At 31.6% G+C, this 27395-nt stretch overlaps 1 protein-coding gene across 3 annotated transcripts; it reads right to left on the bottom strand.

The window, feature by feature from the left end:
- LOC140442711 (trehalose transporter 1-like protein) lies at window positions 1-27395 on the bottom strand. 3 transcript variants are annotated; one of them, XM_072533697.1, is made up of 3 exons: window positions 27265-27395; window positions 27088-27177; window positions 1-1592 (listed from the first exon to the last, which is right to left on the bottom strand). In XM_072533697.1, exons 2-3 carry the CDS (start codon window positions 27155-27157, stop codon window positions 253-255), a joined length of 1410 nt encoding a protein of 469 aa, XP_072389798.1. In that variant the 5' UTR covers window positions 27158-27177; window positions 27265-27395; the 3' UTR covers window positions 1-252. The 3 variants fall into 3 exon arrangements, with proteins under 3 accessions (XP_072389798.1, XP_072389797.1, XP_072389796.1); XM_072533696.1 differs by having other exon boundaries at window positions 2-1592; window positions 27088-27199; XM_072533695.1 differs by lacking the exon at window positions 27265-27395 and having other exon boundaries at window positions 2-1592; window positions 27088-27255.

The following is a 27395-nucleotide window of genomic DNA, read 5'->3' as shown; positions in this document are numbered from 1 at the left end:
CATATACTCTACGACACTGGTCGTAATAGGATTATAAGGTATTGTATTCCTTCAGATATAAAGTGGGTTATTTGAAAACGTCTTAAACCGTCAGTTTTAGGTTGGTTTTTACTATTATATCGTATTACCTATCCTCTCTGTATTTCAGTTTTCTAATTAGGGTTAAACTTGTAGTGAGCTATCAACAAATTGTGAACCGTGTATAAAAAATAATATTAAATAATAACGGATATATTTTTTCTATATTTTTCTCTATATTTTTTCAGATTTGTTTTTATTATATTCTCCTTTTAATATCATTTGGATTTCATCTAATGTTTTACCTTTTGTTTCAGGAATTATAAAGTATGTAAAAAATACTGTAGACAAACAGCACACAGTAAAGATATAAAATGGGTATTGAACTCCAAATGACTCAGTAAGTCTCTGATATACTTGTAAGGATAATAGAGATGAAATAGTATATGACCCGTCTGCCAATGCCATACCATAAGCCTTGACTGTAGTAGGAAATATTTCTGCTGTTATAACTATGGGAACCATACCTAAACCCAATTTAAAAGTAAAAGCATATACCATTACGCAAGCAATGGGAATCCAGCTGAAATTAATTGTATTAAATCCATCATTTTTAAGATTAAAATAAATAGCTATCGTCAATAAACAAACTGCTGTTGAAATGCCTGAACTGATAATTAAAAACTTTCTTCCAAATTTGTCTATTAAAAAAGATCCAGTTAATGCAGCTACCAACATAATTCCTGAAAATACTATAGCTGTTGTATGAGGATCCATATAGATGGACCCAGCTTGCGCTAAAATAATATGCATATTCATTAGCAATACGCTCACGCTGCTAAAATGTTGTGAAAAATTAAGATAAGCCATTATGAATATTGCTTTTCTATTGCTTGCTATAACAAACAAATCTAAAAATCGTGCTCGTTCAGTTCTTTGTCGCTCCACAGCTAATTGAATTTGTTTGAGCTCTTCCTCTACGCCAGATTCATTTTGTCTTAATCTCCTTAGAGCATTTCGAGCAGATTCTGTTTGATTTTTAATTATTAAATAATAAGGACTATCCGGCACAAACGAAAACCATATAAGTTGTATAAAAACTAAGACTGCTCCCAAACAACAAGGTACGTAGATTGGAAAAAATGGGGCAATACAATAGATTAAAAGAATTCCACAAAGCATCATAAGATAAATTAAACTACTTAAAAATCCTCTTATTTTTTGATCAGCTATTTCAGCAATATACATTGGAGTTGCTACAAAAGCCATATTTCCTGCTGCTCCAGCGAATGCTCTTGCCACAAGCATATATTCCACGCTTGGCGCCAGAGCAATTGTTATCCAAACTAAAACAGATATAAAGCACGCTAATAAAATTGATTTTTTCCGGCCTATTTTATCTACTAATAGCATTGTTGGCCAAAGTCCAATTGCTGCTCCAATTACATAGATATTTTCCAACCATTCGCCTTGATGTTTTGTGATAGGTACTGGAGAGTCAGGACTCATTAGTATTGGAACCACAGGAGCAGTCCAACCATAATGCATTCCATCGCTTAAAGCACATAGAGTACCTGCCAAAATTAAAATCAATTAAGTAAAAAATAATAATGACAATGTCGGAATTAATTAGAACTAAAATTGTTTGGGATTCCATTCAAGTTAAATCCTGTTAATTTTAGGTATTTTTTATAAATTACTTAAGTAATTAAATACAGTAACCTATCTAAAAAGATATATCGTCGTAAGTCTACTAAATATTTTCCTGTACAAAAATATTAATATAAAAAACTGTGTCAAATTTTAACTATAAAGACAAGTGGCAGTCCAGTGGGACTGCCGGTAGAAGTTATACTTGTATACACGCGTTCGCCGTTACAAATTTATATGGGAGTCAATCTGCACAATCATTACATATGTAATGCTATAGGTAAGAAAGAGCAGAAAGAGAAACAGAATTAGGTATATAGGTATATGGTGCATCGTTTGCTGTATACAAACATTATGTGACCTGTAATAGGAGTATAGTAAATGAAGGATTTAATCAATATTTTGAGGAGTTGGATGAAAGGAGAGAATGCAAAAAAAATTTTTTACACATAAATTTTACACTATTTTAAAATTTATTGTTTATTTTGGTATTAATATAAAAATACAATACAATACACTGCAACATAATTTAATATAATAATACAATACAAATTAAAATGCAATATTCATAAGTATTTAAAAATGACAATATACATGACTTACTTACGCATATGTTTAATTTACCATGATAATAATATTATTAAAAAAATAATAAAAATATTAATAAATATTAAATATATTTACAAAAGAAACATTTTTAATCTCGTGGAAGAAAGAGAGAGAAAATATTTCTTGTGTCTCTCTCTTACCCATATCTTACATATTTAATGATTTTGCCGATTCACTCCCGTATCAATTTCCAACGTCAAATGCGGGTATAGAAGTATAACTTTAAAAATGTTTGTGGAAGATAAAAATAAAAAACCAACAACTCGGATTATGTAGTAAATTTTCATTTTATCTTGAAATTTCGCATTTTTGCGTATATTACATATATTTAATAAGATTAACATGGGGTTTTTAAATATTTCAAAAATAAAAAAGCAAATTCGTATTTGGATTCGAACTCACATATACCAGCGTATGAACAAAACACGCAAAAAATTTGCCAATTAGACATAGAAGTGATGTATTTCAAAATTGACAGTTCTCGGTCATACATTCTCGAGAGAGAAAGAAAGAGAAAATATATCTTCTGTCTCTCTCTCTCTCTCTCTCTCTCTTTCTCTTAGCCATATATTACATAATATGTAATGATTTTGCCGACTCACTCCCGTACAAATTTCCAACGTCGAACGGGCGCAGAGAAAAGAAGAAGTATAACTTAAAAAATGTAATACTGCTATTATTTAAAAGCAGAATTTTAAAGGAAAATATTAAAATTATTCTGGATAACTTTATGCTATATGCAACAAATTGATTTTGAAATTGAACACAACTCAAAAGCAAATTTTTTTAATTTTGCTTCAACCGCTTAGGGTTATTAGCATAAGAAAATACAAAAGTGATGAAGACATACATAGGCATATACAAAGTATTAATTACATAATAAGGTATACAATATATATTTTAATTATTGATGTATTGTGGTGAATTGTATCAAAAAACTTTATAAATTTTAAGAATTCTATCAAGTCAGCTACGTATTTAGATTTTCCTAGAAGCTCTTTTAATGGTTTTGGAATGTGGTGATATAGTCTTTCAAGTGAGTATATTGGACAGTCAATCAAAAATGTGCTTCACTGTCACTTTACACTCAGAAACAAAACACACTGGTTCCTCTTCTCTCTTTAACAAGTATTCATATGTTGTATGTAGAAGTCTGTCCTAATCTTAGACGTGCTATTAGAACTTGATGTGGTTTTGAAGGCCAGAAGTTCTATGGGAGGACGAAAGATTTTATTTTTATCAATTTAGTGGTGCTTCTTTTCTATTGGTTTTGCCAAACATCGTGCATTTTTTCTTTTAAGTAAAGTTTTAAATCTAAATGCACAGTTAGATATTCTGCTGTAGATTATCTGCCATTTCGTTATCATCTATTCCAACGTGTGTTGGTATGTAAGGTATAAAATTAACTTAATCTGCTGTAATGTTGGACGAGAGATCTGAGAAATTGATGTCAGACAACTAAGTGAATTAGACTGCTGTAAAAATACTTGTCACAGGAAACAATTTATAGATGGAATGTTCATGTGATATCACAAAGCATGCTCGTACTTTATTTATGGTCTTAGATGCGTCCGCGTATACAAGATGGTAATTTTTGTACTGTGTGAGAACATTGAGAAAGTGAGTTTTAAAAAAATTGGGTATTACGTTATTTTTGTTATATGCTGTAACTTTAACGTTACAAACGGAGAGGGAATAGCCCAAGGAAAACATAAATTTATTTCACAGGTAGGATAAATGGGAGGTAGTTTAATATTAAAATCTAATAAGTTCAATATTAAAATCTAAGTATCTATTAGCTCGTTCAGAGAAATGTACAGGACTTCTATTTCTTTTTTGATAGACTTTCTGGAACTTGTTAGCAACAGAAAAATGGAGAGCTGGATTTTTTTGGTTAGATTTTATATTCGAGATATACGATAGAGCCAAGTATTTCATTCTTAAGTTTAAGGGTGGCTCTCTAGCTTCACAGAGTAGACTATCCACAGGACTGGTGCAATATATTTCAAGAGCAAGTCTGACGGCTGAACTCTGAAGAGTATCTAAAGTTGTGAGCAATGTTTGCTTTGCAAAGTTATACACAACACATCCGTACTCCAGATTTGATCTAATTAAAGCTCTTTATAAATTTATTAGAGTTTGAAATTGAGCTTCCCAATTTTTATGTGATACAGATTTCAATGTTTAGTCCAGATTGGCACGATAATCTTAGCGAGTGAAGTATATAAAATTGAGAAGTTACAATAATAGTTCTTGACCTACTAGTAGGCTTTGTTGGGGTAAACTCGCTTGTTTGAATAACTTGCTTGCATAAAATTGATACACAACTTTACTACTACTTTATTTTCACTGAAACCAACTTATTACAAAAACTCATTACAAAAATTGTAATTGTACTCTACTCTCAAGTATAAAGTCTATATCTATCTTCCTGTTCCTCTTCTTTCTTGCGCGCATGCTGTCAATTTTCACGAAAGGGTGTGGACAACTGCACCCACTCCAACCGCAACTGCACTGATGTTTTAATTCTCCGTAACAGGCCTACTATTAGGTTCTGTAGAAAATGCACAGGTATGTTATCTAGTCCTGGACTAGTATTTCTAACGGAATTAAGAGTTTCAATAAGTTCAGTAAATCTTATAGGATTGTTTATTGGTGAAGTGTCATTGATTAATGGTATTCCTTTATTTTCTTTAAATCGTTTCTTATTTAAGAATTGTATTGAATAGCCTTCTTTACTAGAAGCGGTACAATATTGATTTGTCATTTTTTCAGATATATTGCATTCTGACGTAAATGTCAAGTTGTCTTTTATTAATTACTTTATAGAGTGATGTGAATTTTTTCCAGATACACTTCTAATTATGTTCCTGATTAGACCAATTGAAGTAGATCTATTGATTTCTGAAACAAACTTTTGTCGTGACTTTTGCTTGCTTTTTTTAATAATAAATCTATATTTAGCACTTATTCTTTTAAATTTCAAATGATTTTCAGTGGTTTTATTTTGTTTATATATAGTAAAAGCCAATTTAGTTTCTTTTATTGATTGTTTGTACGCATCGTTTAGTACAGGTGACTGCTTTGGATAAAAAGCTGTTTTTTCAATGGATTTGATCACTATATCAATGACGAGTTTATTAAAAAAAGATGTTTTCTTGTTAATATCTTGTTCTGTCTAAAATTTCTCTAAGATCCATAGCTGATGAAGAAATCAATGTTGAGAACAGTGCCCAGTAGGCTTTATTTAAGGACCATTTGGTGATGTGTGTATTGTGCTCATGGTACAGATTGTTAACTAAGATGGGAAAGTGATCAGTTCCATAGAGATCAGTGGACAGCAGTTTTCAGCAATCAATTGCTGAAAACTCGCCTGTTGCTGCATTATATCGAGTATTTCAGCCGTCATTAAGTAGGTATAATTGACATTATTTAAAGAAGTTGTTATTTCTATTTACATTTTTGTCAGTTTTTGAGCCCCATAATGAATTATGTGCATTAAAATCTCCCAGTATAATTCGAGATGTAGAAATCTGGCATAAAAAATTAGAAATATGTGCTATATTTGAATCAGAATTAGGAGCGATGTAAAGACTGCAGTTGTTAATATCTAGTGGACCTACTAAGTACACAGCTACAGCTTCTTTATTTGTTATTAGATTAATACTGCAATATTCATAGGAATGATCGATATAAATCGAAACTCCACCACTGGCATGTTTTTGATTTTGCCTAATTTTAGATACGCTTGTATAATTTCTCAAATTATGAATTTTATTATTTTTAAAATGAGTTTCTTGTAGACAAATTAAAAAAGGAGCATTTTGAGCAATTATTAATTGTAACATTTCTAAACGGGTATAATACCCGTTCAAATTCCACTGTAGCATATACTTAAATGTGAGCTTATGTAGAAGGTTCTATGGAGGAGTCGCTATCGAGCTGAGGTTTTAGTTGTCTATTAATTGATTTAATTATTTTAGTACATCGCGATTTTATTTTTTTTTGTATAATGTGGGGGTAGATTTGTTTTACCAAATTAAGTAAGCCTAATGTGTCTTCTGTATAAGTTTTAGATAGACTCAATGTATCTCTAGATCTTAAGGCATTTAAAAAAAATCAGTTAGTTGTTCAAAATTTAATATCGTAATTACAAGTTTATTAGTAATAAAATATTTAACGGGTTTCATACTGTTAGCAATAGTCTCGGAATTATCAAAGGTTTTGGATTTTTTAAGTTTTTGTATTGGTTTTATAAAATTTTCTTTAGGTTCTTGTAAAGGTGGCGTTAAAATTTCATCAAGGCTGCGCTTAGCTGTGTTTAGTTCTTTACTAGGTGTATTAGTTATTTCAAGTGTATTAGTGGTATCTATGGATATGCTATTGATAGGGCATGCAAGTGTTGAGGAAGAGTTTGAGAATGATGGTGAAAGTGATACTTGGGATGCAGTTAATATTGGTATAGTTGATGATGAAAGAGTATTAACTTCTGTATTTATAGTAGTAGTCGGCACTGTTGTTGTTAAGTTTTGATTTAGATTTGTACAGGTTGGAAAATTTGCTACAAAATGGTCAGATTGTTTACAATAGTAACACATCTGTTTTTCTAAAGATATGAAAATACGATAAGATGTTGTTTGATCGTTGTTTATGACAATTAAGGGAGGGATTAATGTAGGTTTTATATGAGAGATAAATGTATATTTTCGAAAGCTCAGTATATGTCTATAATCTGAGTTTGTTGTACCTATTCGTAAAAAATTAATTGGAGTTAATAATTTGAGGCCTAACTTTTTAAGTTCAGATTCTATGAAAGTGTGAGGAATACTAGGGTCAACATTAGAGATCAGTAATCTTTTATTTGGTGTAATTAAGCGTCGAACATAAATTATTTATTAATTGATAGTTATTCTTTCGTTTTTAACATTCTTGACACTTTCTACTAATTATTCCCTAGCTAGGTAAATACAAATACGGTGATTTAAAACTCTTGATATAATATATCTTGGTTCTGGTTCTATAATTTTTCTTAGTGCAAGTAGATATTCCTCAAGTTTGGCGTTTTCCAGATAATTATATAAAAAATAGCTTGTTTCTTGGAATGGAATTTTGGAGTTGAATTGATTAACGCTGCAGAATATGAAGAGGTTTTATATGATGTCAATAACTTTTGGGACTTCGAGACCCCTGGACTATTTGTTCCAGAAATGAACATATCATTTTAAAATATAAAATAAAAATATAGTTCTTTACACTTTTCTTAGTGTAGAATAAGTAAAATAGTCACAGCCGACTTGTTGGCGCCACCACAGCCTCTTAAATAGTTTTCACACCTAAATACAAGAGGGGTAATCGACACTTTTACGCACCAAGTATTATTTTATTTAGTTAGTTTTCACAGATCGCCCTTGAGGCATCGGATTTTAAATTCACTCTCAATTCACGTATAAAATATTTCTCTACGCCGAAATCGGGCATTTTTTCTCATAAATACGGTTTTCTCTTTTACGTGTGATAAAGAAAGAATTATTTGATACTGTATAGTCAGCTACGTCGTTTTGAACCTCTTTAATCTAAAAATAGTTAATTATAAGTCGATAAACTAAAGGTGATTTTATTTCTCTGGAGTTATATTTGCTCCCATTAACAATCCTTATCCTTCAACGGTCACTGAAGAACCAAACCTATGGAGATACATCCAGTCACAAGTCCTTTGAAGTAAGGCTTGGAATCAAAGGATTTCCAACCCTCTTATGCACGGAGCCAGTTACAAGGCTCCCCCTCATTCGTGGTCCTATCGAGCACAGATTATTTGATAAAACAGGACTGAAGAAAGAAAAGGATTACACATGCCGGAGAGCAACAGGAAGAAAGAATAATGGTTTCTCGTCCCTAGAAGAAAGATTGCACAAGTTGACCTTCGTTCAAGATTAGACACGTGTGTTTTGTGAAAAGTGCGTTATGTGCTGGTAAGCGACAGCGGTAATTAAATTGGATACTTGAAAAACATTTGGTGAGGTTAAAACTCTTTCTATATATTTCTATAGTCACTGCATGCACACATTTATATTTGGTAGATATTTGTCTCGACTTTTATTTGTTTATTAATATTTATATTAACTAATGGCTTTGATTTGACAACAGATCTTTCTTCTCAATATCGCTAAAGATAGCTGACAATTATTTATTATACAGATTGTCTCACAGCCCGCTCTCAAGAAAAATATTTATTTATCACTCTAGTAAAAATACTCTATTAAAATTAAAATCGCGTCTTAGTTGAAAAAGACATTTACACTAAACAAAATCATTCACTCTTATTTCTCGCTCAGCATATATTTGCAAATAAATTCACTTTTAAATAAAAAATGGAAGCTTTAAAGAAAAAGCGCAAATCACTTAAAGCATCAATTACACGTATCTCAGAATGGTTTATAGCCAATAAAGACACAGAAAACGAAATACTTGATTTTGAAAATAGGAAAGAAAAACTATTTAATTTTTTCACACAATATGAACAAACTCAATTAGAAATCGAACAGACTGATGATAGCGACCAACAATCAGCTGATCGAGCAAATGTTGAAGAAAAATACTTCAACACACTCAAAGGTTTGCAAAGAAAAATAATAGAATTAAATTTAACAGAAAATAAAGCACCTAGCTCAAATAATAATGCTGTTTCCAGTGCGAGGCTGCCTGAAATTAGCATGAAAACCTTTACCGGCAATTTCTCAGAATTCAATGAATTTTTTCAACTATTTGAAACAATTCAAGTTTAAATAATGTACAAAAGTTTATATATTTAAAATCCTTCCTCAAAGGAGAACCTTTAAACTTAATTAGCAGTATCGAAGTAGTAGATGCAAATTTTGCTATCGCTATAAAAACCCTAAAAGAAAGATATGATGACAAATCACGAGTGATTATTACTCTTATAAAAAAGCTGTTAAAGTCTCAATCTCTAGTTAAATGCACTCCTCAGGTACTAAGAGATTTTCTTGTACACACGAAGCAAACGCTTCAAGCTCTTAGTAATCTGGAAGTTCCAATTGAACATTGGGACCTCCTTTTAATAGAAATATTTTTAGAAAAAATAGATTTTGCTTCTCACAAGGCTTTTGAATATGAAGTAGGTTCTAAGAATGTTCCAACACTCAAACAATTTTTTGAATTTCTAGAAAAAAGATGTGATGTTTTAGAGAAACTTAATTACACTGAAACTCAGTCAAAGTTTAATAATAAAGTCACTCAAAAAACTGCTCATATTTCTACTATAAATAATAATAAATCTAGCTATGAAAATTGCATATTTTGTAAACAAACTGGTCATAAAATATATCAGTGTAACTTATTTAAAGACACAAATTCTCGAGAAAGGTTTAATTTTGTAAAGCAAGCACAGCTTTGCAGAAACTGTTTTGGCACTAAGCATTTTACTGATAAATGCATCTCTAAATACACATGTAGAATTTGCAATAAAAAGCACAATACACTTCTGCATGAAGAAAATCATTTTGCTCACACTCATGAAAATAATGTATTCTCTCCCACTCGAAGCAATCAAAGTGCTTCAAATCCACATGATGGTAATCAAAGTCACGCCAATAGGCAACAATCACGCTTTAATGCACCACAAACCTCTCAATCGTCCGCAAGTATACAGGGTGATTCACAAACTCGCCATAGTGCACCACATATCTCTCAAAGTCATTTTCATGCTCCTCAAAGGAGTAATAATGCCCAAGTTACTTAAACAATTAATTCTCCACATTCATATAATAAATCACCAAACACTTCTACTCACTTAAGCACTCAGATAAATGAATATTGTCTACTCTCAGACACACAAAGTCAAAATTCATCTTGCATCTCTTCTCTCTCCACTTTCAATCCAAAAAACGAAGTTTTGCTAGCCACAGCGCTGGTAACAATTTACTCTAAAAGTGGACAACCTGTACACGTAAGATATCTTCTCGATAATGGATCTCAATCGAGCTTTGCAACAAAAGATTTAGTAAATAAACTAAATTACTCTACCACTAATAAAAGATTACAAATTTCCACAATCTCTCAAAATTGTTCCATCTCAAATGAAATGGTAAACATTGAATTTTTCCCAAATAAAAACAATGATATGAAATTTGAAGTATCATGTGCAGTTTTGGATAATATTACGTGTAAAATACCTCAGGTACCTCTAGATCGTAGCAAAATAAAAATACCAGCTGGCATAAAGCTTAGTGATCCCTCTTACTCCTCCCCAGGGAGAATCAATCTCTTATTAGGTGCAGAAATTTACTGTGATCTATTAAAGGATGGTTTAATTCATATTGGAGCAGGTCTTCCCGTGCTTCAAAACGCTCATTTAGGATATGTCATGTTCGGTAACTTATCTCCACAAGTTTCATCTAAGAAAAAGATGCACTCTCACTCAAACTGTAACTATTCACACTCGAATCATATTTCTTTATTTGTTCAATCTCACACTGAAGAAGAAAATATAAATAATCTTCTCCAAAGGTTTTGGGACATTGAAGAAGTTCCCGAAATAAAGCATTTAAGTCCTGATGATGAAAAGGCTGAGAAAATATTTAAAGCCACAACACAAATCCTACCGAATGGACAGTTCCAAGTAGATTTACCCCTATGCACGCCTAATGAAAATAATAAATTGGGCGACTCTTTCCAAATGGCGCGAAGGCGATTTCTAAATTTGGAAAACAAATTCTCAAAAAATGATTCTCTTTACAAACAATATAAATCTTTTATAGATGAGTATGTTGAATTAGGACATGCAAAATATGTTCCGTTGTCTCTGCAGAATGTACACTCAGAAAACAAATATTTCTTGCCTCACCACAGTGTAGAAAAAGACACTTCTCTTACAACTCGTTTGCGCGTAGTTTTTGACGCATCCTTGAAAACCACTTCTGGTTTTAGCCTTAATGATATTATGTTAAAGGGTTATACCACACAACCAGAACTATTTGACACTTTAGTCAACTTTAGACTCTTCAAGTATGTATTCACATCTGATATAAAAAATATGTTTAGACAAATCAGAATAAACCCCAACCAAACTTTCTTATTAAATATTTTGTGGCGCAACTCTCCCTCAGAGCCGTTAAAATGTATACAATTGGAAACGGTTACCTATGGAACGAAACCAGCTACCTTCCTTAGCACACGATGTTTAATTGAACTCGCAAACATGCATAAGGAAGAATATCCTCTCGCTCATGATATGCTCATTAATTTTTGCTATATTGATGACATATTATATGGTACAAATAGTATTGAAACACTCACACTTGCGCATGAGCAAATCACTGCACTGCTACAAAAGGCAGGCATATCTCTTCACAAATGGTGTTCAAATTCACCACAATTTTTAGAAAATATTTCACAATTTTCAACTGACTCTACGTATGTTATATCTTCAGAAAGTCATTCCAATAAAATATTAGGTCTTTGTTGGGACTCTAAATTAGATAGTTTCTCTATTTCAGTGCCAGAAATCGAAATAAAAGATTCCTACACTAAGAGACAAGTGCTCTCGATAATCGCAAGTTTTTTCGACCCCAAGGGATTAATTAATCCTGTAATAGTAACTGCAAAAATAATAATGCAAAAAACTTGGCTTTCAAAAATTCAGTGGAATGAAAGTTTAGACTCTACACTCTTAAATTAATGGTTAAATTTTCTCAAACATATTTCAGCACTAAAACATTTAAAAATTCACAGACCTTTTTTTATTGAAAATTATATATGTACTATACAAATACACGCATTTTCCGACGCTAGTGAAAAGGCATACGCCAGCTGCATATATATTAGAGTTACTTATAGCTCAAGAAATGTCTCTTCCACACTCATCACCTCTAAAAGTAGGGTAGCTCCAATAAAAACATTAACTTTACCTAAGTTAGAACTTATGGGTGCTGTTTTATGCAGCAAACTCACTAAAAGAATAGTTGAAATTCTAAATAATAAATTAACTCAAATAGACTCAATAAACTGCTGGACGGACTCAGAAATCGTACTTGCTTGGTTAGGCTCACATAGCTCGAGATGGTCACAGTTTGTTGCAAATAGAGTTTCTGAAATACAAGGAAACCCACAATTTAAGTGGCGATATATAAAGTCAAAACAAAACCCCGCAGATATGGCGTCAAGAGGCATGTCTGCTCCTGAACTTCTAAACTCAAAATTTTGGTTTCAAGGTCCCTCATTTCTACTTAATTATGACTTAGATTTAACTTCTTATGATTCAAAACCAAATGTAAGTAAAATACCAGAGGAAAAGAAAATAGTTCATCTAGCACAAGAAAGCTCAATAAGTTTCATTGAAAATTTATCTCTCAAATTTTCAAACTTCTCAAAACTACAACGCAGTATCGCACTTCTCAGGTACATTCACAATTTCAAGTTTCCAAATGAAAAATATGTTGGACCCTTCTCTGTTTCAGAATTAAAAAATGCTGAAAATTTAATAATAAAACTTTTGCAAAAGGCACACTTTTTTCGAGAATTTTCTTGTCTTAAAAATAAGGAGATAATTTCAAATAGAACAATTTTAAAACTCAACCCATTCATAGATAATCAGCAAATGATTCGTGTAGGTGGTCGTCTAAGGTACTCAGACGTCCCATATGAACAGAAGTACCCATTACTTCTACCCTCTCATAATCACATAGTAAAATTAATGCTGCATAGAGAACATATAAGATTATGTCATGCAGGCCCTCAAAATACTCTTTCCAATTTTCGTTTAAGATATTGGTGTCTAAATGGTCTCAAAGAAACTAAAAGAATAATTAATAAATGTCACGATTGTTTTAAATTTAAAGCAAAGACAGCCACACAGTTAATGGCTGATTTACCACGGGAACGTTCATGTTTCTCCCCTCCATTTACCAATGTTGGTCTAGACTTTGGTGGTCCATTTCTTATAAAAAGCTCCAATTTAAGAAAGGCTCTAAAAATAAAATCCTACATAGCGTTGTTCGTATGTATGGTTACTCGTGCAGTGCACATCGAATTAGTCACAGGTCTCTCTACCGAAAGTTTCTTACTTGCTTTAAAAAGATTCATCAGTAGGAGAGGCTGTCCACAAATTATCTACTCAGATAACGCCACTAATTTTCTAGGAGCTAGAAATCAGTTGAGGGAAGTTGCACTATTTCTTAAACAAATGGAAACCTCTGAGTCCATATTCAATTTTCTCTCCTCTTCTGAAATCCAATGGAAATTTAGGAAGATAAAGTTCCACCCCTACACTGGCCATTGGCAAGAATTGTTGAATTGTTTACTGGTAAGGACGATAAGGTCCGTAGTGTTAAAATAAAGACTAGAGATGGATATTTTAACAGACCCATTACAAAACTCTGTCCTCTTCCTGTGGACAAAGTAGAAAATTAAAATTTTAAATTTTGTCACATTTATATGTATTACTCTAGTTTAGGAATAGTTATTTCTTAAATTACATTTAAGTTAAGTTTGCTTACTTTCTCAAATCACTCTTTCTTTCGGTTTGAAGTAAATACTTCAACGCGGGCAGTCTATGTTCCAGAAATGAACATATCATTTTAAAATATAAAATAAAAATATAGTTCTTTACACTTTTCTTAGTGTAGAATAAGTAAAATAGTCACAGCCGACTTGTTGGCGCCACCACAGCCTCTTAAATAGTTTTCACACCTAAATACAAGAGGAAGTATTATTTTATTTAGTTAGTTCTCAGAGATCGCCCTTGAGGCATCGGATTTTAAATTCACTCTCAATTCACGTATAAAATATTTCTCTACGCCGAAATCGGGCATTTTTTCTCATAAATACGGTTTTCTCTTTTACGTGTGATAAAGAAAGAATTATTTGATACTGTATAGTCAGCTACGTCGTTTTGAACCTCTTTAATCTAAAAATAGTTAATTATAAGTCGATAAACTAAAGGTGATTTTATTTCTCTGGAGTTATATTTGCTCCCATTAACAATCCTTATCCTTCAACGGTCACTGAAGAACCAAACCTATGGAGATACATCCAGTCACAAGTCCTTTGAAGTAAGGCTTGGAATCAAAGGATTTCCAACTCTCGAATATAGGGAGCCAGTAACAAGGCCCCCTCAATATTAACATTATCCTTTTTCATTGTTAATTTTTAATTTTTGTTTTCTCCATTTGATAGAATTTTGTCAAACCGCTCCTGTGTCGGCTAATTAGTTCGACTGGAAGTTGTCGAAAAACCAGAAACAGGATTACTGAATGTGTTGTATTGAATTATTGGTTATATTAAATATTTAAAATTATTGCATTTGTATTAAATTGGTAATGTACTTACAGTTTATTTTTTGTGTGATGAAACTTTGTTGTTTATATACACTATTTAGCAAATAATATTTTGCGTTTCGTGATTATAAACCGACAACAAGTCAGTTTTACTTAGAGCAGATTTTAATCCAAAAGCAATATTCATTTAAATTTATTTCTCAGTTATATTCCCCGTCTGCTAATTTTAGAAAATTTTCAAGCGTTCTAATGCATGTACACACACACCCCTACAGAATCTTTTAAAATACCTTACTAGTTACAATACAAAATTTCGATGATCATAAATGTACTAAATAAATTGTAAAACTTTCAATTGTACAACGCCAAAATAATTTCGGTGATCCTGTTAGTGTGTAATGAAATAATGACTACCTTTAAAATAAAATTATTTAATACAAGAAATTATAACTATAGAGAATTTGATTTTTTGTTCATTGACTTAATAAATCCAATAATACAATTTTAAAGCTGTTTAGTATTAATAAGCATTTATAATAACCCTTAACTGGTCCGGCGTCGTCTGACAGACGATTCCATATTTTTTATTATATTTTATTGGAAATTGGCACTGCCTGCAGGCAAGTACTTCTATCTAATCCTTAAACTATTGGAGCTTGACAAGTGGTGTATTTTCAACAAGTTTCTCTCAGTTCCTAAAAAGTTATCGCAACAATTAGGTCTAGAGTAGTTCCTCAGACGAAGCCGGACTGTTAGTGTGACTTTTTGTGTGTCGTGCATTTTTAGAAATTATGGCCGGGCCATCAAAACGAGTGCGTTTCGGCGATGACGATTATGAGAGAACTCTTTTAAAGTGGTACAATGAGAAATGTGATAGTGACAGTGATGTAGACGATATTTTGGAAGACCATAACATTGAATCTGAACACGATACATGTTCGGAATTTTTTAATTCTGAGGAGCCTGCAGATTGTAATGAATTAGTAGTAAGTGATAATGACAAAACCTATGTTTATGGTAAAAATCGACGCAGGTGGTGTACGTCAGAAGTTATCCCCTCATCTAGAACACGTAAACACAAAATTGTCATAAAAGTGCTAATTCTAAAAACAAAGGCAAAAATGCTCGGCGAGGTTGCGATACTCTTGTCTGTTTGGAATATGTTGTTTAGTGATAACATTCTACAATATATTGAGCAGTATACAAACACAAAATTACGATCAATGCGTGAGAAATATTCTACTAGTTCTATCCATCATCTTAGAAAAATGTTATTGAGTTAAGAGCAATTTTGGGACTCCTTGTTTACACTGCAATTTTCAACTCCAGTCACGAAAATATAGACAATTTATTTGCAAGTGATGGAACTGGAAGAGAAATCTCCAAAGCAGTCATAAGCAAAAAAAGATTTGCTGTTCTTTTACTTGCTATCCGATTCGACAATCCTGAAGACCGGGAGGAACGCAAAAAAGATGATCGAACTGCAGCTATTTCATTTATATTCATTACTTTCCCTTTTCTGGCCAACAGAACAGACCTGAAGGGTGAACAATTTATGGATTTAGGGAAGAATGTACCTTAATTTCTCATGTAGGAAAAGTGGGAAAGGCTACAGTACTTATATCTTGCATCTTATATCAATGCATAGTAGACGTCATAGTGATCCCTCTAGTGAAAAACTAGAAATTATTTCTAATTATAATGAGAATAAGGGAGGTGTAGATTCTTTATATGAGAAATAATGGCCCTTAACAATTTTTTCCGCATATTGGACATTTCTATAGCAAATTCATATATTCTACATCAGTGTTACAAAAACAATCCAGTAATCAACGAAAAAAGTGTTTTTGCTTTGGAGTTGGCTATGCAGTTAGTGCAAGATCACATGAAAAGACGAATGAAAACATTCCACGTCAATTACGTCTTACAATCAGCCAGATACTTGGAGTTCAAGAAGAACAACAGGACAATGAGACGAATGTTCTTATTTTAGAAAAACGCAAGATTTGTAGTTTGTGTCCGAGTAAAAATTGCTGTTTGCTGTTTGTTTGGGATGTACAAAACCACTATGTAAAAATTGCATATAAAATTGGTAAACTTTGACCGATGCTGGAAACAAACATTTTTGATCGATTTTTATTTTACCTAGTGTTTTGTTTAGTGTGCAGTTTGAACATTTATCCTAGGACTACATTTAGTTTTATAAATAATCACTTCTCATTTGCAATTTAATATCTAAATACAGACCGTTTTTCTTTTTGCAATAATGATGTAATTTTCCTAAAATCTTTGAATAACACTTTGTTATTTGCAAAATAATAAAGGTTAGTTTTGTTTTAAAATTTTCATTTTATTTCTTTGGCTGTGCTCGTTTCTTTACAAGGGTAAATTATTAAGGATGGTTCCCTTAAATTCATTTTTATTTTAAATATAATAAACAGGTTGTATATGAATTTTAAAGAACTACACCCAAATATCTTCCGACACGAGCGAGGGGCCTAGAATAATTATGTCGGTGATACTATATAGGGTGCTCTTAGAAAATTATACCTTTGGAACATTTTTGATAAGTTAGTATATTCTCATTTTGGTAAATAGTTTGCCTATAATAAATAATATCCTTAGTTTCAAATTAGTTGTACGTAATCGTTGCAAAACTTTTCGTCATTTCGTCAATAAATCATAAATGTTTTTGAAGTTATACTTCTATACGCGCGCTCCACGTTGGAAATGTCTATGGGAGTGAATCTGTGAAATCATTACATATGTAAGATAATGAGTAAGAAAGAGACAGAAGATATATTTTCTCTCTCTTCCTCTCTCGAATATAAAAATGTTCCTTTTGTATATATATATTTAATATTATATAATATATTATATATATATATATATATATATATATATATATACATATAATATTATATATATAATAAAATATTTATTAATATTATTATTTATGTGATATGTTTTGTATTATTTATTAAATGTTTATAATTATTATATTAGTCTTTTGTATTTCAAAATAATAATCGCAATAAATCACGTGAATCACTGTATGACCCAGAACTGTCAATTTTGAAATACGTTTGTGTCATGTCCTCGGTAGTATAGTAGTCAGTATCCCCGCCTGTCACGCGGGAGACCGGGGTTCGATTCCCAGTCGGGGAGGACTTTTTTATTAATATTATTACATGGTAAATTAAACATATCTGTAAGTAGAAAAGTTATGTATACTATTGTCATTTTTAAATACTTATGAATATTGCATTTTAATTTGTATTGTATTATTATATTGAATTAGGTTGCACTGTATTGTAGTGTATTTTTTTGTACATTATTGTCATTTTTAAATACTTATAAATATTGCATTTTAATTTGTATTGTATTATTATATTGAATTATGTTGCAGTGTATTGTATCGTATTTTATATTAATAACAAAATAAACAATGAATTTTACTGCAGAGTATGTGTAAAAAAATTTTTGCATTCAACTCCTTTCATACATATATGAAAATAAAAATTTACATTTTCATCAAAATATTGATTCAATCCTTCATTTACTATACTCCTATTACAGATCAAATGTTGTTAATAATTGTTAGCAAGTTGTTATTAATTCTGTTTCTCTTTCTGCTATGTCTTACCTATAGCATTACATATGTAATGATTGTGCAGATTGACTCCCAAATAAATTTGTAACGACGAATGCGTGTATAGAAGTGTAACTTCTACCGGCAGTCCCACTGGACTGCCACACCCTTTTTTTATGTCAGTCTTTACGAAACTATCTCTATTCGCCATTTAAATATCATGAAAGTAATAAATAAGTCAAAAGGAAAAAAATATTTTGGCAAAAACCTGATCCTATCGATAACGTCTTTTTTTATAGTTAAGCTGTATTCATTCCAACTTGTCAATATCGATTATTTAAATCAATCATAGAAAATCAAAGGACCTGAAAAGTGTATCAAATGTATCGTCTATTCTAGACAAGGAGTAACTATATTTAAATCTGTTGGTAGTCAATATCAAAATGCGTACAACCGTCTTTTTTGTTCTTTTACCAGGACTGTAGGTGTAATTTACAAACTATTTTATGATTGAATGATCCCTTGTTTGTTCATAACTCCAATAATTTATTTAGTTTTATCTCGTTTTAAAAACTTTCACGGTCACGGTTGTTGTTTGATTGACTAATAACTTTTGGTTTTAGCCAATGGTCAAAACAATCTTCAAATCTTACAGTATAGACTTTTATAGACTATTACCTTTTCTCTTTGTTTATTGTAAATATTTTGGAATGTATAAATGCCTATATCTACAAGCTCTTATAAGAGCTTACTAGAGCGTTTCATATTAAACCCACTTTATTATTTACGTAGGATAAACTGGTCAGCGACTGTCTTAATTAGTGACTGAATGTCATGCAGCCAATACATACCACTATACGAACACTATCATCATCATCATCATCACCATCCAGCATTTATTTATCTTGTCCACTGCTGGACATAGGCCCCCCTTAAACTCCTCCATTCTTTGCGATTTTGTGCTCTTTGTTGCCAATTTTTCGTGATACGCCTGATGTCGTCAGCCCAACGTGTAGGTGGTCTTCCTCTACTACATTTGTCTGCTCTTGGCCTCCAATGTGTAATTTTACTCATCCATCGTGAGTCATGCATTCTCGCTACATGGCCTGCCCAATTCTATTTAACTTCCGCTATGCGTTCCACAACATCAGCAATACTCGTTCTTCTTCGCAGATCTTCGTTTCTTATTCGGTCCGGCAACGTCACTCCCAGCATAGATCGTTTCATTCGTCTCTGTGCCACTCTCAATTTCAAAGCCGTAGTTTTTGTTAGAGTCATAGTTTCCGCCCCATAGATCATGAACGGTAATACGCATTGGTCAAATACTTTTCTTTTGAGGCTAATTGGTATTTTGGCTCTCAGTGTGTCTCGCAGTTTTCCAAAGGCTGCCCAAGTTAAAGTTATTCGTCTTTGGATTTCGCATGTTTGGTTATCCCTGCTGATTCTTATTTCGTGATCCAAATACGTATATGTCTCCACCAGTTTTACCACTTTGTTGTGAATAGTTAAATGGTTATTGGGGACCATATTTGTTATAAACTTAGTTTTGGACAAGTTCTCGCCGTCTATTGTTACTCCCCTGTGGTCCCAATTGACCATCTTAAAGGCATACTCTAAAGCCGCTTTGAATAATTTCGGTGAAAATGTATCTTCTTGCCTTATCCCACGTTTTATTTTTATTGGTCGGGTTTTATCGTTTATCTTAATAGTCATAGTGGCATTTTTGCAAATATTGTAAATAAGTTCACTATACCTATGGTCAACTGTCATTCATTACTTCTATAATGATGTCTATTTCTATCGTATCGAACGCTTTATGAAAATCTGTGAAAGTGAGGACAAGAGGTTTGTTCTATTCTATGGATTTTTCAATGAACGTCTTTACTGAATGGAGATGATCATTGGTACCATAATTTGATCAGAATCCTGCCTGCTCTCTCGATTGGTAGAAATCTAATTTTCTCTCCAATCTTGATGTCACTAACCTAGTGAAGAGCTTGTATATGTGGTTCAACAGGCTAATAGGTCTATAATTCTCTAGGTTGGTTCTATCTCCTTTTTTATATAAAAGGATTGTTATAGTATTTTTCCATTCTTTGGGCACCTCTTGTTGCTGAAAACATAGATTAAACAGTTTCCTTAATTGATTTAATAGCATATCTTCTCCATTTACGATAGCTTCCATTACAATTCCATCCTCTCCTGGGGCTTTGTTATTTTTCATTTTTCTTAACGCTTGTCGAATCTCATCTACATTCATTTCTGGCATTAGTTCGGAAACTTGATTTATGATCTTCTTTGAAATGGCTGTTTGTATGGCTGTTTGATCCTCTCGTCCACTTCCATATAATTCCTCGTAGAACTCTTCGAAAACCTGTATTAACTCGTCTCTACGTGATATTATTTCATTTTGCTTGTTTCTTAATTTATGAATTTCGCATTTTCCATTCGTTAGCTTTCTACGTAGAACTTTTAAGCTGTTATTTTTCTGTGTAGTACGTTTAATTTTATCGGTTTTAAATTTTCTTAAATCTCTCCTGATTGCCTTCGAAACAGTTTTATTCATTTCTCTTATAGTGTGGCTGTCTGCATTCTCATCGCTTCTCATTTGTCTTCTTTGGTCTAGCAGCGTTTCAGTATATGGACTTATTTTACTATCTGATTTTCTTTTAGAACAGCGCACTCGGTGACTTTCTTGTAAAGCGTTTATGATGCAATTATTTAAGTCGTTAAGATCGTTCTCGGAGTTTTCTTGCATTAGTAGCTTATTATTGATATGTGCTTGATATTGGTTGATATCTAATGGGGGTGTCTAGATACCATAAGACTTATTTTTAATCATTCTTGTTTCTTTCTCTTTTTGTGTTGATTTGGACTTTCGCTCGTATCATTCTGTGGTCACTGCTTGTGATGAACTTGTTGAGTACTGTTAGATCTTTTAATTATTTGTTTTTTGTCACTTATGATATAGTCGATTTCGATCCTTGTTCTACCGTTTGGAACTTATACAGGTCCATCTTCTGTGCATTTTTTTGTAAAAGAAGTTGTTCATGTTGAATAAATTATTCTGGAGTAGTAATCCTAGTAGAGATTTTCTCTGTCATTTATTCCTGGGGGACCGAATTTTTCCAAGGATGTTTCTAGCTCTGCTTCTTAATCTTACAATCTAAGATAGTCCCTTATTATTTATGTTTGTTCAATGGTTCTTGTTGCATCAGTACCTAACATCTGTACCTTTTATCGATACTAACATCTATAAAGAAGCTATAAACTCTTACACATTACTTAGTTTCTTTAAATTGCGAAGAAGGTGGCGTGCTTCTCCAGACTTCCAACATATGAGCTAATGTTTCTTCAGCGTCGCGTCACAACTTGTGTATATAAATAGTTTAGTATTCAATAATTTCGTCAATTTTCGTCAATAAAAATGCTTCATATATTTGTGTTTTCTTTGCTTTTCGTAAAGCTTTTTGTAATTTGCCCTCTGCCAAACAATTAATAAACTTATCGACCGTTTTGAATTTTCTGCTAGCCTTCCAGAAAATTGTTACGACCAGGTGTAATATGTGGCTTCTAATGGCGATAAATCTCTTAGGTATTTTGCAGTTGATGTATTTTTTAGATCACTTAGAATTTTTTTCAGGTCTTTTGCTGCTTTTTTAAATGCAGCTTTATCGGTGTTCAATTGTTTTGCCATGTCAAGTATTCTCTTTTCTCCAATTTTTTGTGTAATGGTCTCGGGATAGAACTCGTTGTTAGGTTTATTATTGGTTGGTGAGGTGGATTCCCAGCACGCTTTCTGTATACATGTAGTTAGATGATCCACCATAGGGTCTAGATCAATTTTTACTTTTAGCCGTAAGTTTATGTTTAAGTTATTAGTAATGGTTTCTTTAAATAAAGTCCAATTGGTTAATAATGAATAAAACGTAGGAGGTTTAGGTAAATAAATTATTTCAGAAGACAGGGTGAGAAATACTGGCGAGTGATCGGATGTTAAGTCGAAACATGATTTAGTTGTTAGGTGATTATCTGCTTTACCTTTGGTTATATAGAAATCAAGGAGATCTGGAAGTTTTCTTCTGTCTCTTGGCGAATATATAGGTTCACCTGTAGAATAACTTTTGAGGTTATTAATATTTATTGTCTGAAGAAGTTGTGTGCCTCGTGGGTTCATCAATCTAGATCCCAAAGAAGGATGTTTTGGGATTTGATTTAAAAAATTCAGAAAATTGATTTGTTTTTATTTTGTATATAATGATGATATAGTGAATGGCCCACTTCAGTCTTTAATTATTATAAAATCCACAAGGAAAATAATTCCTGTAGCTGGCTGTATACCACGTATAACAAAAGAGGTTAGTCTTTGTATGTGGGTATATTTTATTTTATAAAAACCCTTAAAAGGGCAACATTACAAGCACGAACGTTTTCGGAACAACTGTTCTATCATCAGGTTAAAATGCAGGTTACCATGCCTGAGCCACCAAAATATTTGGGTAAAAACCCTTTAAAATGTAATGTGTTACCAAAGATTGTACATGTTGTTAATTATATTATATGATGTTTAATATTTTAATTAGATTTTACTTCAGGTAACATACACCCATGCTTAAGTGAGTTCCAGTGTCCGGAGAGTAAACCTCTTCAAACGGACTTAAATAAACGGACAGTTGCCAACCGTAGTCCGTTTGAAGAGGTTTACTCTCCGGACACTGGAACTCACTTAAGCATGGGTGTATGTTACCTGAAGTAAAATCTAATTAAAATATTAAACATCATATAATATAATTAACAACATGTACAATCTTTGGTAACACATTACATTTTAAAGGGTTTTTACCCAAATATTTTGGTGGCTCAGGCATGGTAACCTGCATTTTAACCTGATGATGGAACAGTTGTTCCGAAAACGTTCGTGCTTGTAATTTTCCCCTGTTAAGGGTTTTTATAAAATAAAATATACCCACATACAAAGACTAACCTCTTTTTTTTTAATTATTATGTTTGTGGCCTGCAGATTCGGTATTTTAGTTGCCTGTAGTTCGTAATGTTTTATACTGCTTTTGAAAATTACTTTTTACATTTAACTTAGCATAAAGGTCGTAACTCTGAGATGCGGCCATTTCGCTACCTGATGCACAAACTGAATGGTTAGCTATGATAAGGAAAAATGTCATATCCAAACATATACGTCCAAGCCGCTAAGTAAATTAGTAGTATAGTGTATACTTACAGAGTAAATGAATACACACGTGTTTAATTGTTGATTTATAATTTGTTTATAGACCTTTAGTAATTATGTGCATAGTTTAATATTCAGTTCTTTGGCTCCTGATTTGTTTTTACTACTTCAAACACTCTTCAGGTAAATATTATCCACTTCTTAAATAACTTAAATAGTGTAACACATTGATTATGCTGATACTAAACATAACCTACAAAATGGATTTTAGAGTGAGGCTAAAAATTATAGTATTAAAAATTCATTCTGTTTTTAATAAGTTTCTTCAACGTAAATATGTTTTTATACTTTGATTCTTATACATTATATTATCATATATTTAAGATAACTAACCCCAATAATGATTTAGGTACTCTCAAAGCTATACCTATGTAGGTAATTTAAGTACTGGTAGCTGGGAGGCTGCTTAATAGACTTCATGTAGTTTTCTATTATAATTATTTGAATGCTGCCGAATTATCTGTATATTGTATTATCGTGCAAATAGCCGACTAAAACCTTATGATACCTTGGTAGTTATATAATAACAGGTAGTAGAGAAAAACCGGCAAAAGATTACATTAGAGTAGGCACTGTTGCCAAAGTTCGTATTTTTATTTTGAAAGTGTCATGTTCAACTCCTGTTAAAAATACATAACATACTTTTTGAGAAAAATATTTCAGGTACCTACCTAACCATGTACAGTTCCCGAACCCGACAAATGATGATGGCGACTTTGAATATAACGCCAAAAACTAAAAACAAGACTGATAAAGACCCAAATTATATTCCCAGTCATGTAGAAAGTACTTCAGATAATGGAGAGATACTGGTCAGTAAAAATACCCATTTATTTGAAAACAACGAAGAAAAAGTAATGTGCGAACTCCAGCCTCCAAATGAACAAAATCCAGAAATATTACCTGATGATGTTTTGAATGACAAAGATTTACTAGAAAGTACTTCAGACGGTGGAGAGATACTGGTCAGCAAAAATATCCATTTAAATGAAAACAACGGAGAAAAAGTAATGTTTGAACTTCAGCCTCTTGAAGTAGATATTCCAAATGAAGAAAATCTAGAGCTATTACCTGATGATGTTTTAAATGATGGAGATTTTAAAAGACCAAATAATCCAATAGAAATATTATCTGATAGTGTTGTAACACCTAATGTAGAGAACAAAATTAAAGATCCCCAAAATAACTTTGATTTCACGAAAAAGGGTTCAATTAGGTAAAGAAAAAGTTTGACTTGTCTGTCAGTGCAAGAAAGAAAATAAAATTTGATGCTTTAGCCCAAAAACATGGTATTAACGGTGGTAGTGGAGAATATTGTGCTTTGCAATGTTCAACTAGAATATCGGATAATAAGAGAACCTTTATAAATGAACAATTTTGGAGAATTGACAAATCTGAGAGACAATCTTTTATACTCCATCAAGTTTCTGAGATACCCATTAAACAAAGAACTGTACATAATAATAATGGCTTTAAACGAAACCACTCATTTAAGTACTTACCAAAAGACAATGAAGGTATGCTCAAACGGTTTATGAGTTCTTATATAAATAAAATAGATGATGAGATATTTAAACTCATATTAATTCTTTCAAACCTACCATTTCACATTATAGAAGAGATCATGCCCCTAATAGGTTGTATCTAGTAAGTGATTTATCATTTGTTTCTATGTTTAATGATTTTATACTTAAGTATGGTAATTATGTTAATACGAAAAGTATCGAGTCGTTGCAAAGAGAATAAATGTTTCTATAGTTAAGTTGGGACATAAAGAGTACGAGTTGTGTGAAGAATTTTCATTCCATGACAGCTTACACACAAAAAAACCATAGATGAATTGTGTGAAATGTATAAAAAGTGGTAAAACATAAAGATGGAGCTGACAAATCCCGTATGCAGTATGTCAGTGAAAAAAATAATATTGCGCGGATATGGAAAAAGTTATAATGTTGGCACGTTTGGACATATTCAAAGCTGCGTTATTTATGAGTAGAATTGTTGTGTACAATAAGAGTTTTGTTCCAATTGGCAAAAAACAAAATCAGTGTAAATAATTTGCTGCCTTGTGGCATGGGGGCATGTTTAGAAGAAGCAAGGATGAGCTCATCAGCAGTATTAATTAATTTTTGCTGTCAAAAAGAGATACTAAACGTGTTACTATCTGGCTTGATAACTGCACCGCGCAGAATAAAAATTGGGCTTTGTTTTTCTTTTTTTTTTGTACATAATTAACTCAGAAGGAATTGTTACTTCTGAAATTGTTTTTTGGTATTTGGAACCAGGACGTACATTTATGATAGCAGATTCTTTCCATCATAGAGTAAAACAATCAATGCAAAAAATAAGAAACAAACTCTACAATTTCCAAGATTTTGTCTCTGCTGTTAAAAACGTGTCATTAAAAACTGAGGCATATCAAATGGAAATTAGGAACTTTTATCAGTAGCAAGATTATTTCTCAACCTACAAGCTAATTAGTAGATGTATTTTTTAAGAAAACATTTAAGAAAGACAGTCTTACATTTTTGAGATAAGTCTTTTACTTTTAAGGCTGATCCTTAGCCAAATAATCGTATCTCATAAAAATAAATAATTGCAAATTATTTTCAAACTATTACAATATAATTATAAAATATACACACAAACTTGATTAAAACCACTTTTAAAAATGTAAATGAAAGGAGGGAAGTGAGTGAGGTTTGTGGATTTACTAAAATGCTCATTCCCTAAAGTTGTCTTTCCTTAATATTATGTCTTGAATATTAAAATTAATTTATGTTTTTTATGTCATACTAGTTCATGATCGTGTTTATTGCTTAGTTACCAACTACATAATGGTATACTTTATAGCCCGCATAGGCATATAGACAAAAAAAATATTGATAACTTCTTAATAACATTTATTATGGAAGTAACAAAATATGGAATAAAATTATTCTAACTCCATAACATTATTTAGTAGAATTTACATACAATTTAAAGCAAAGGAAAATAATTACTATTTAAATGGGAATAAGCCACAATTAAAGGTTAAAATACGTTTATTGACGTTTCAATTTCCACTTCGGAAATTGTTCTCAAAATACAAACATTACAATTCACTAATTATTTATTGTTGTTTATTGTGCATTTTTAGAAAACTTATTATTAATTTATAAAAAATCGGCTTTAGAAGCTATTTTTGTAATATTTAAGCAACAAGTGAATAACGTAACTTTAAAAACTCCCATTTTAAAGGATTTTCTAGCTTTTTTCCATATAATTTGCAGGTCCTTACCTTTAGTATTCAAAATCAAATAGCGATCTTATATTGTTTATATATTGTTCATCAGTAAAAAACGACGTTTAATATTTTGCATATTCTATTTATTACATATTGTTATCATTAAATTAATCAAAAGCATTTGTTTAGATACCTGTATCAAAGGGTGTCACGAAAAGGCGTTTTATTTGCTTATTTCTATTCAATCTACTAATTACAAAAATAGAATTATTAGAACAACAATAGAGAAATAATAATGATATATGATAAGAAATAATAAGAAATAAATAGGTAGAGTTAAATAAATGCATAGACTATGTATTATTCGTAATCGATTTATCTGAAGTATTTTAGCTTTTTAAAATTAACATGAAATATTAACAAATAAGTATATAATATTATAAAACTGCATACAAACCTGATAGTACAGCCGATAATTGGGGTAAAGTTCCTTTAAACATGTTAGTGAATCCTGGAGTAACAGTCATTTTAAAAATCTTTGTTAACTCCACAAAATAAAAAGAATATCTCTACAAAAAAAGAGACTATCACAAAAATATATCAAAATTTTATATTTTATAGGAAATTTACATACTACTTCATTTAAAGAGAATATTGGTATATATATCCGACTTCTTAATATTGTAGTATAAGCGACTGATCCTCTATATTACTTCTAAAATTTAAGTAAATATTATTTCATGCTGCAACAATATGAAAATTTAC

The sequence above is a fragment of the Diabrotica undecimpunctata genome, chromosome 6 (genome assembly GCF_040954645.1).
Source record: "Diabrotica undecimpunctata isolate CICGRU chromosome 6, icDiaUnde3, whole genome shotgun sequence".
NCBI lineage: Eukaryota > Metazoa > Arthropoda > Insecta > Coleoptera > Chrysomelidae > Diabrotica > Diabrotica undecimpunctata.
The sequence above is the reverse complement of the archived record's forward strand: the minus strand, read 5'-3'. Positions and strand labels throughout refer to the sequence as shown.

Coding starts and splice junctions, on each gene's coding strand:
- LOC140442711 (XM_072533697.1), bottom strand. CDS start 27,157: ATGACTGTTACTCCAGGATTCACTAACATGTTTAAAGGAACTTTACCC. Junction 1,593..27,087: donor ATTATCGGCTGTACTATCAG/GTTTGTATGCAG, acceptor TAATTTTGGCAG/GTACTCTATGTGCTTTAAGC.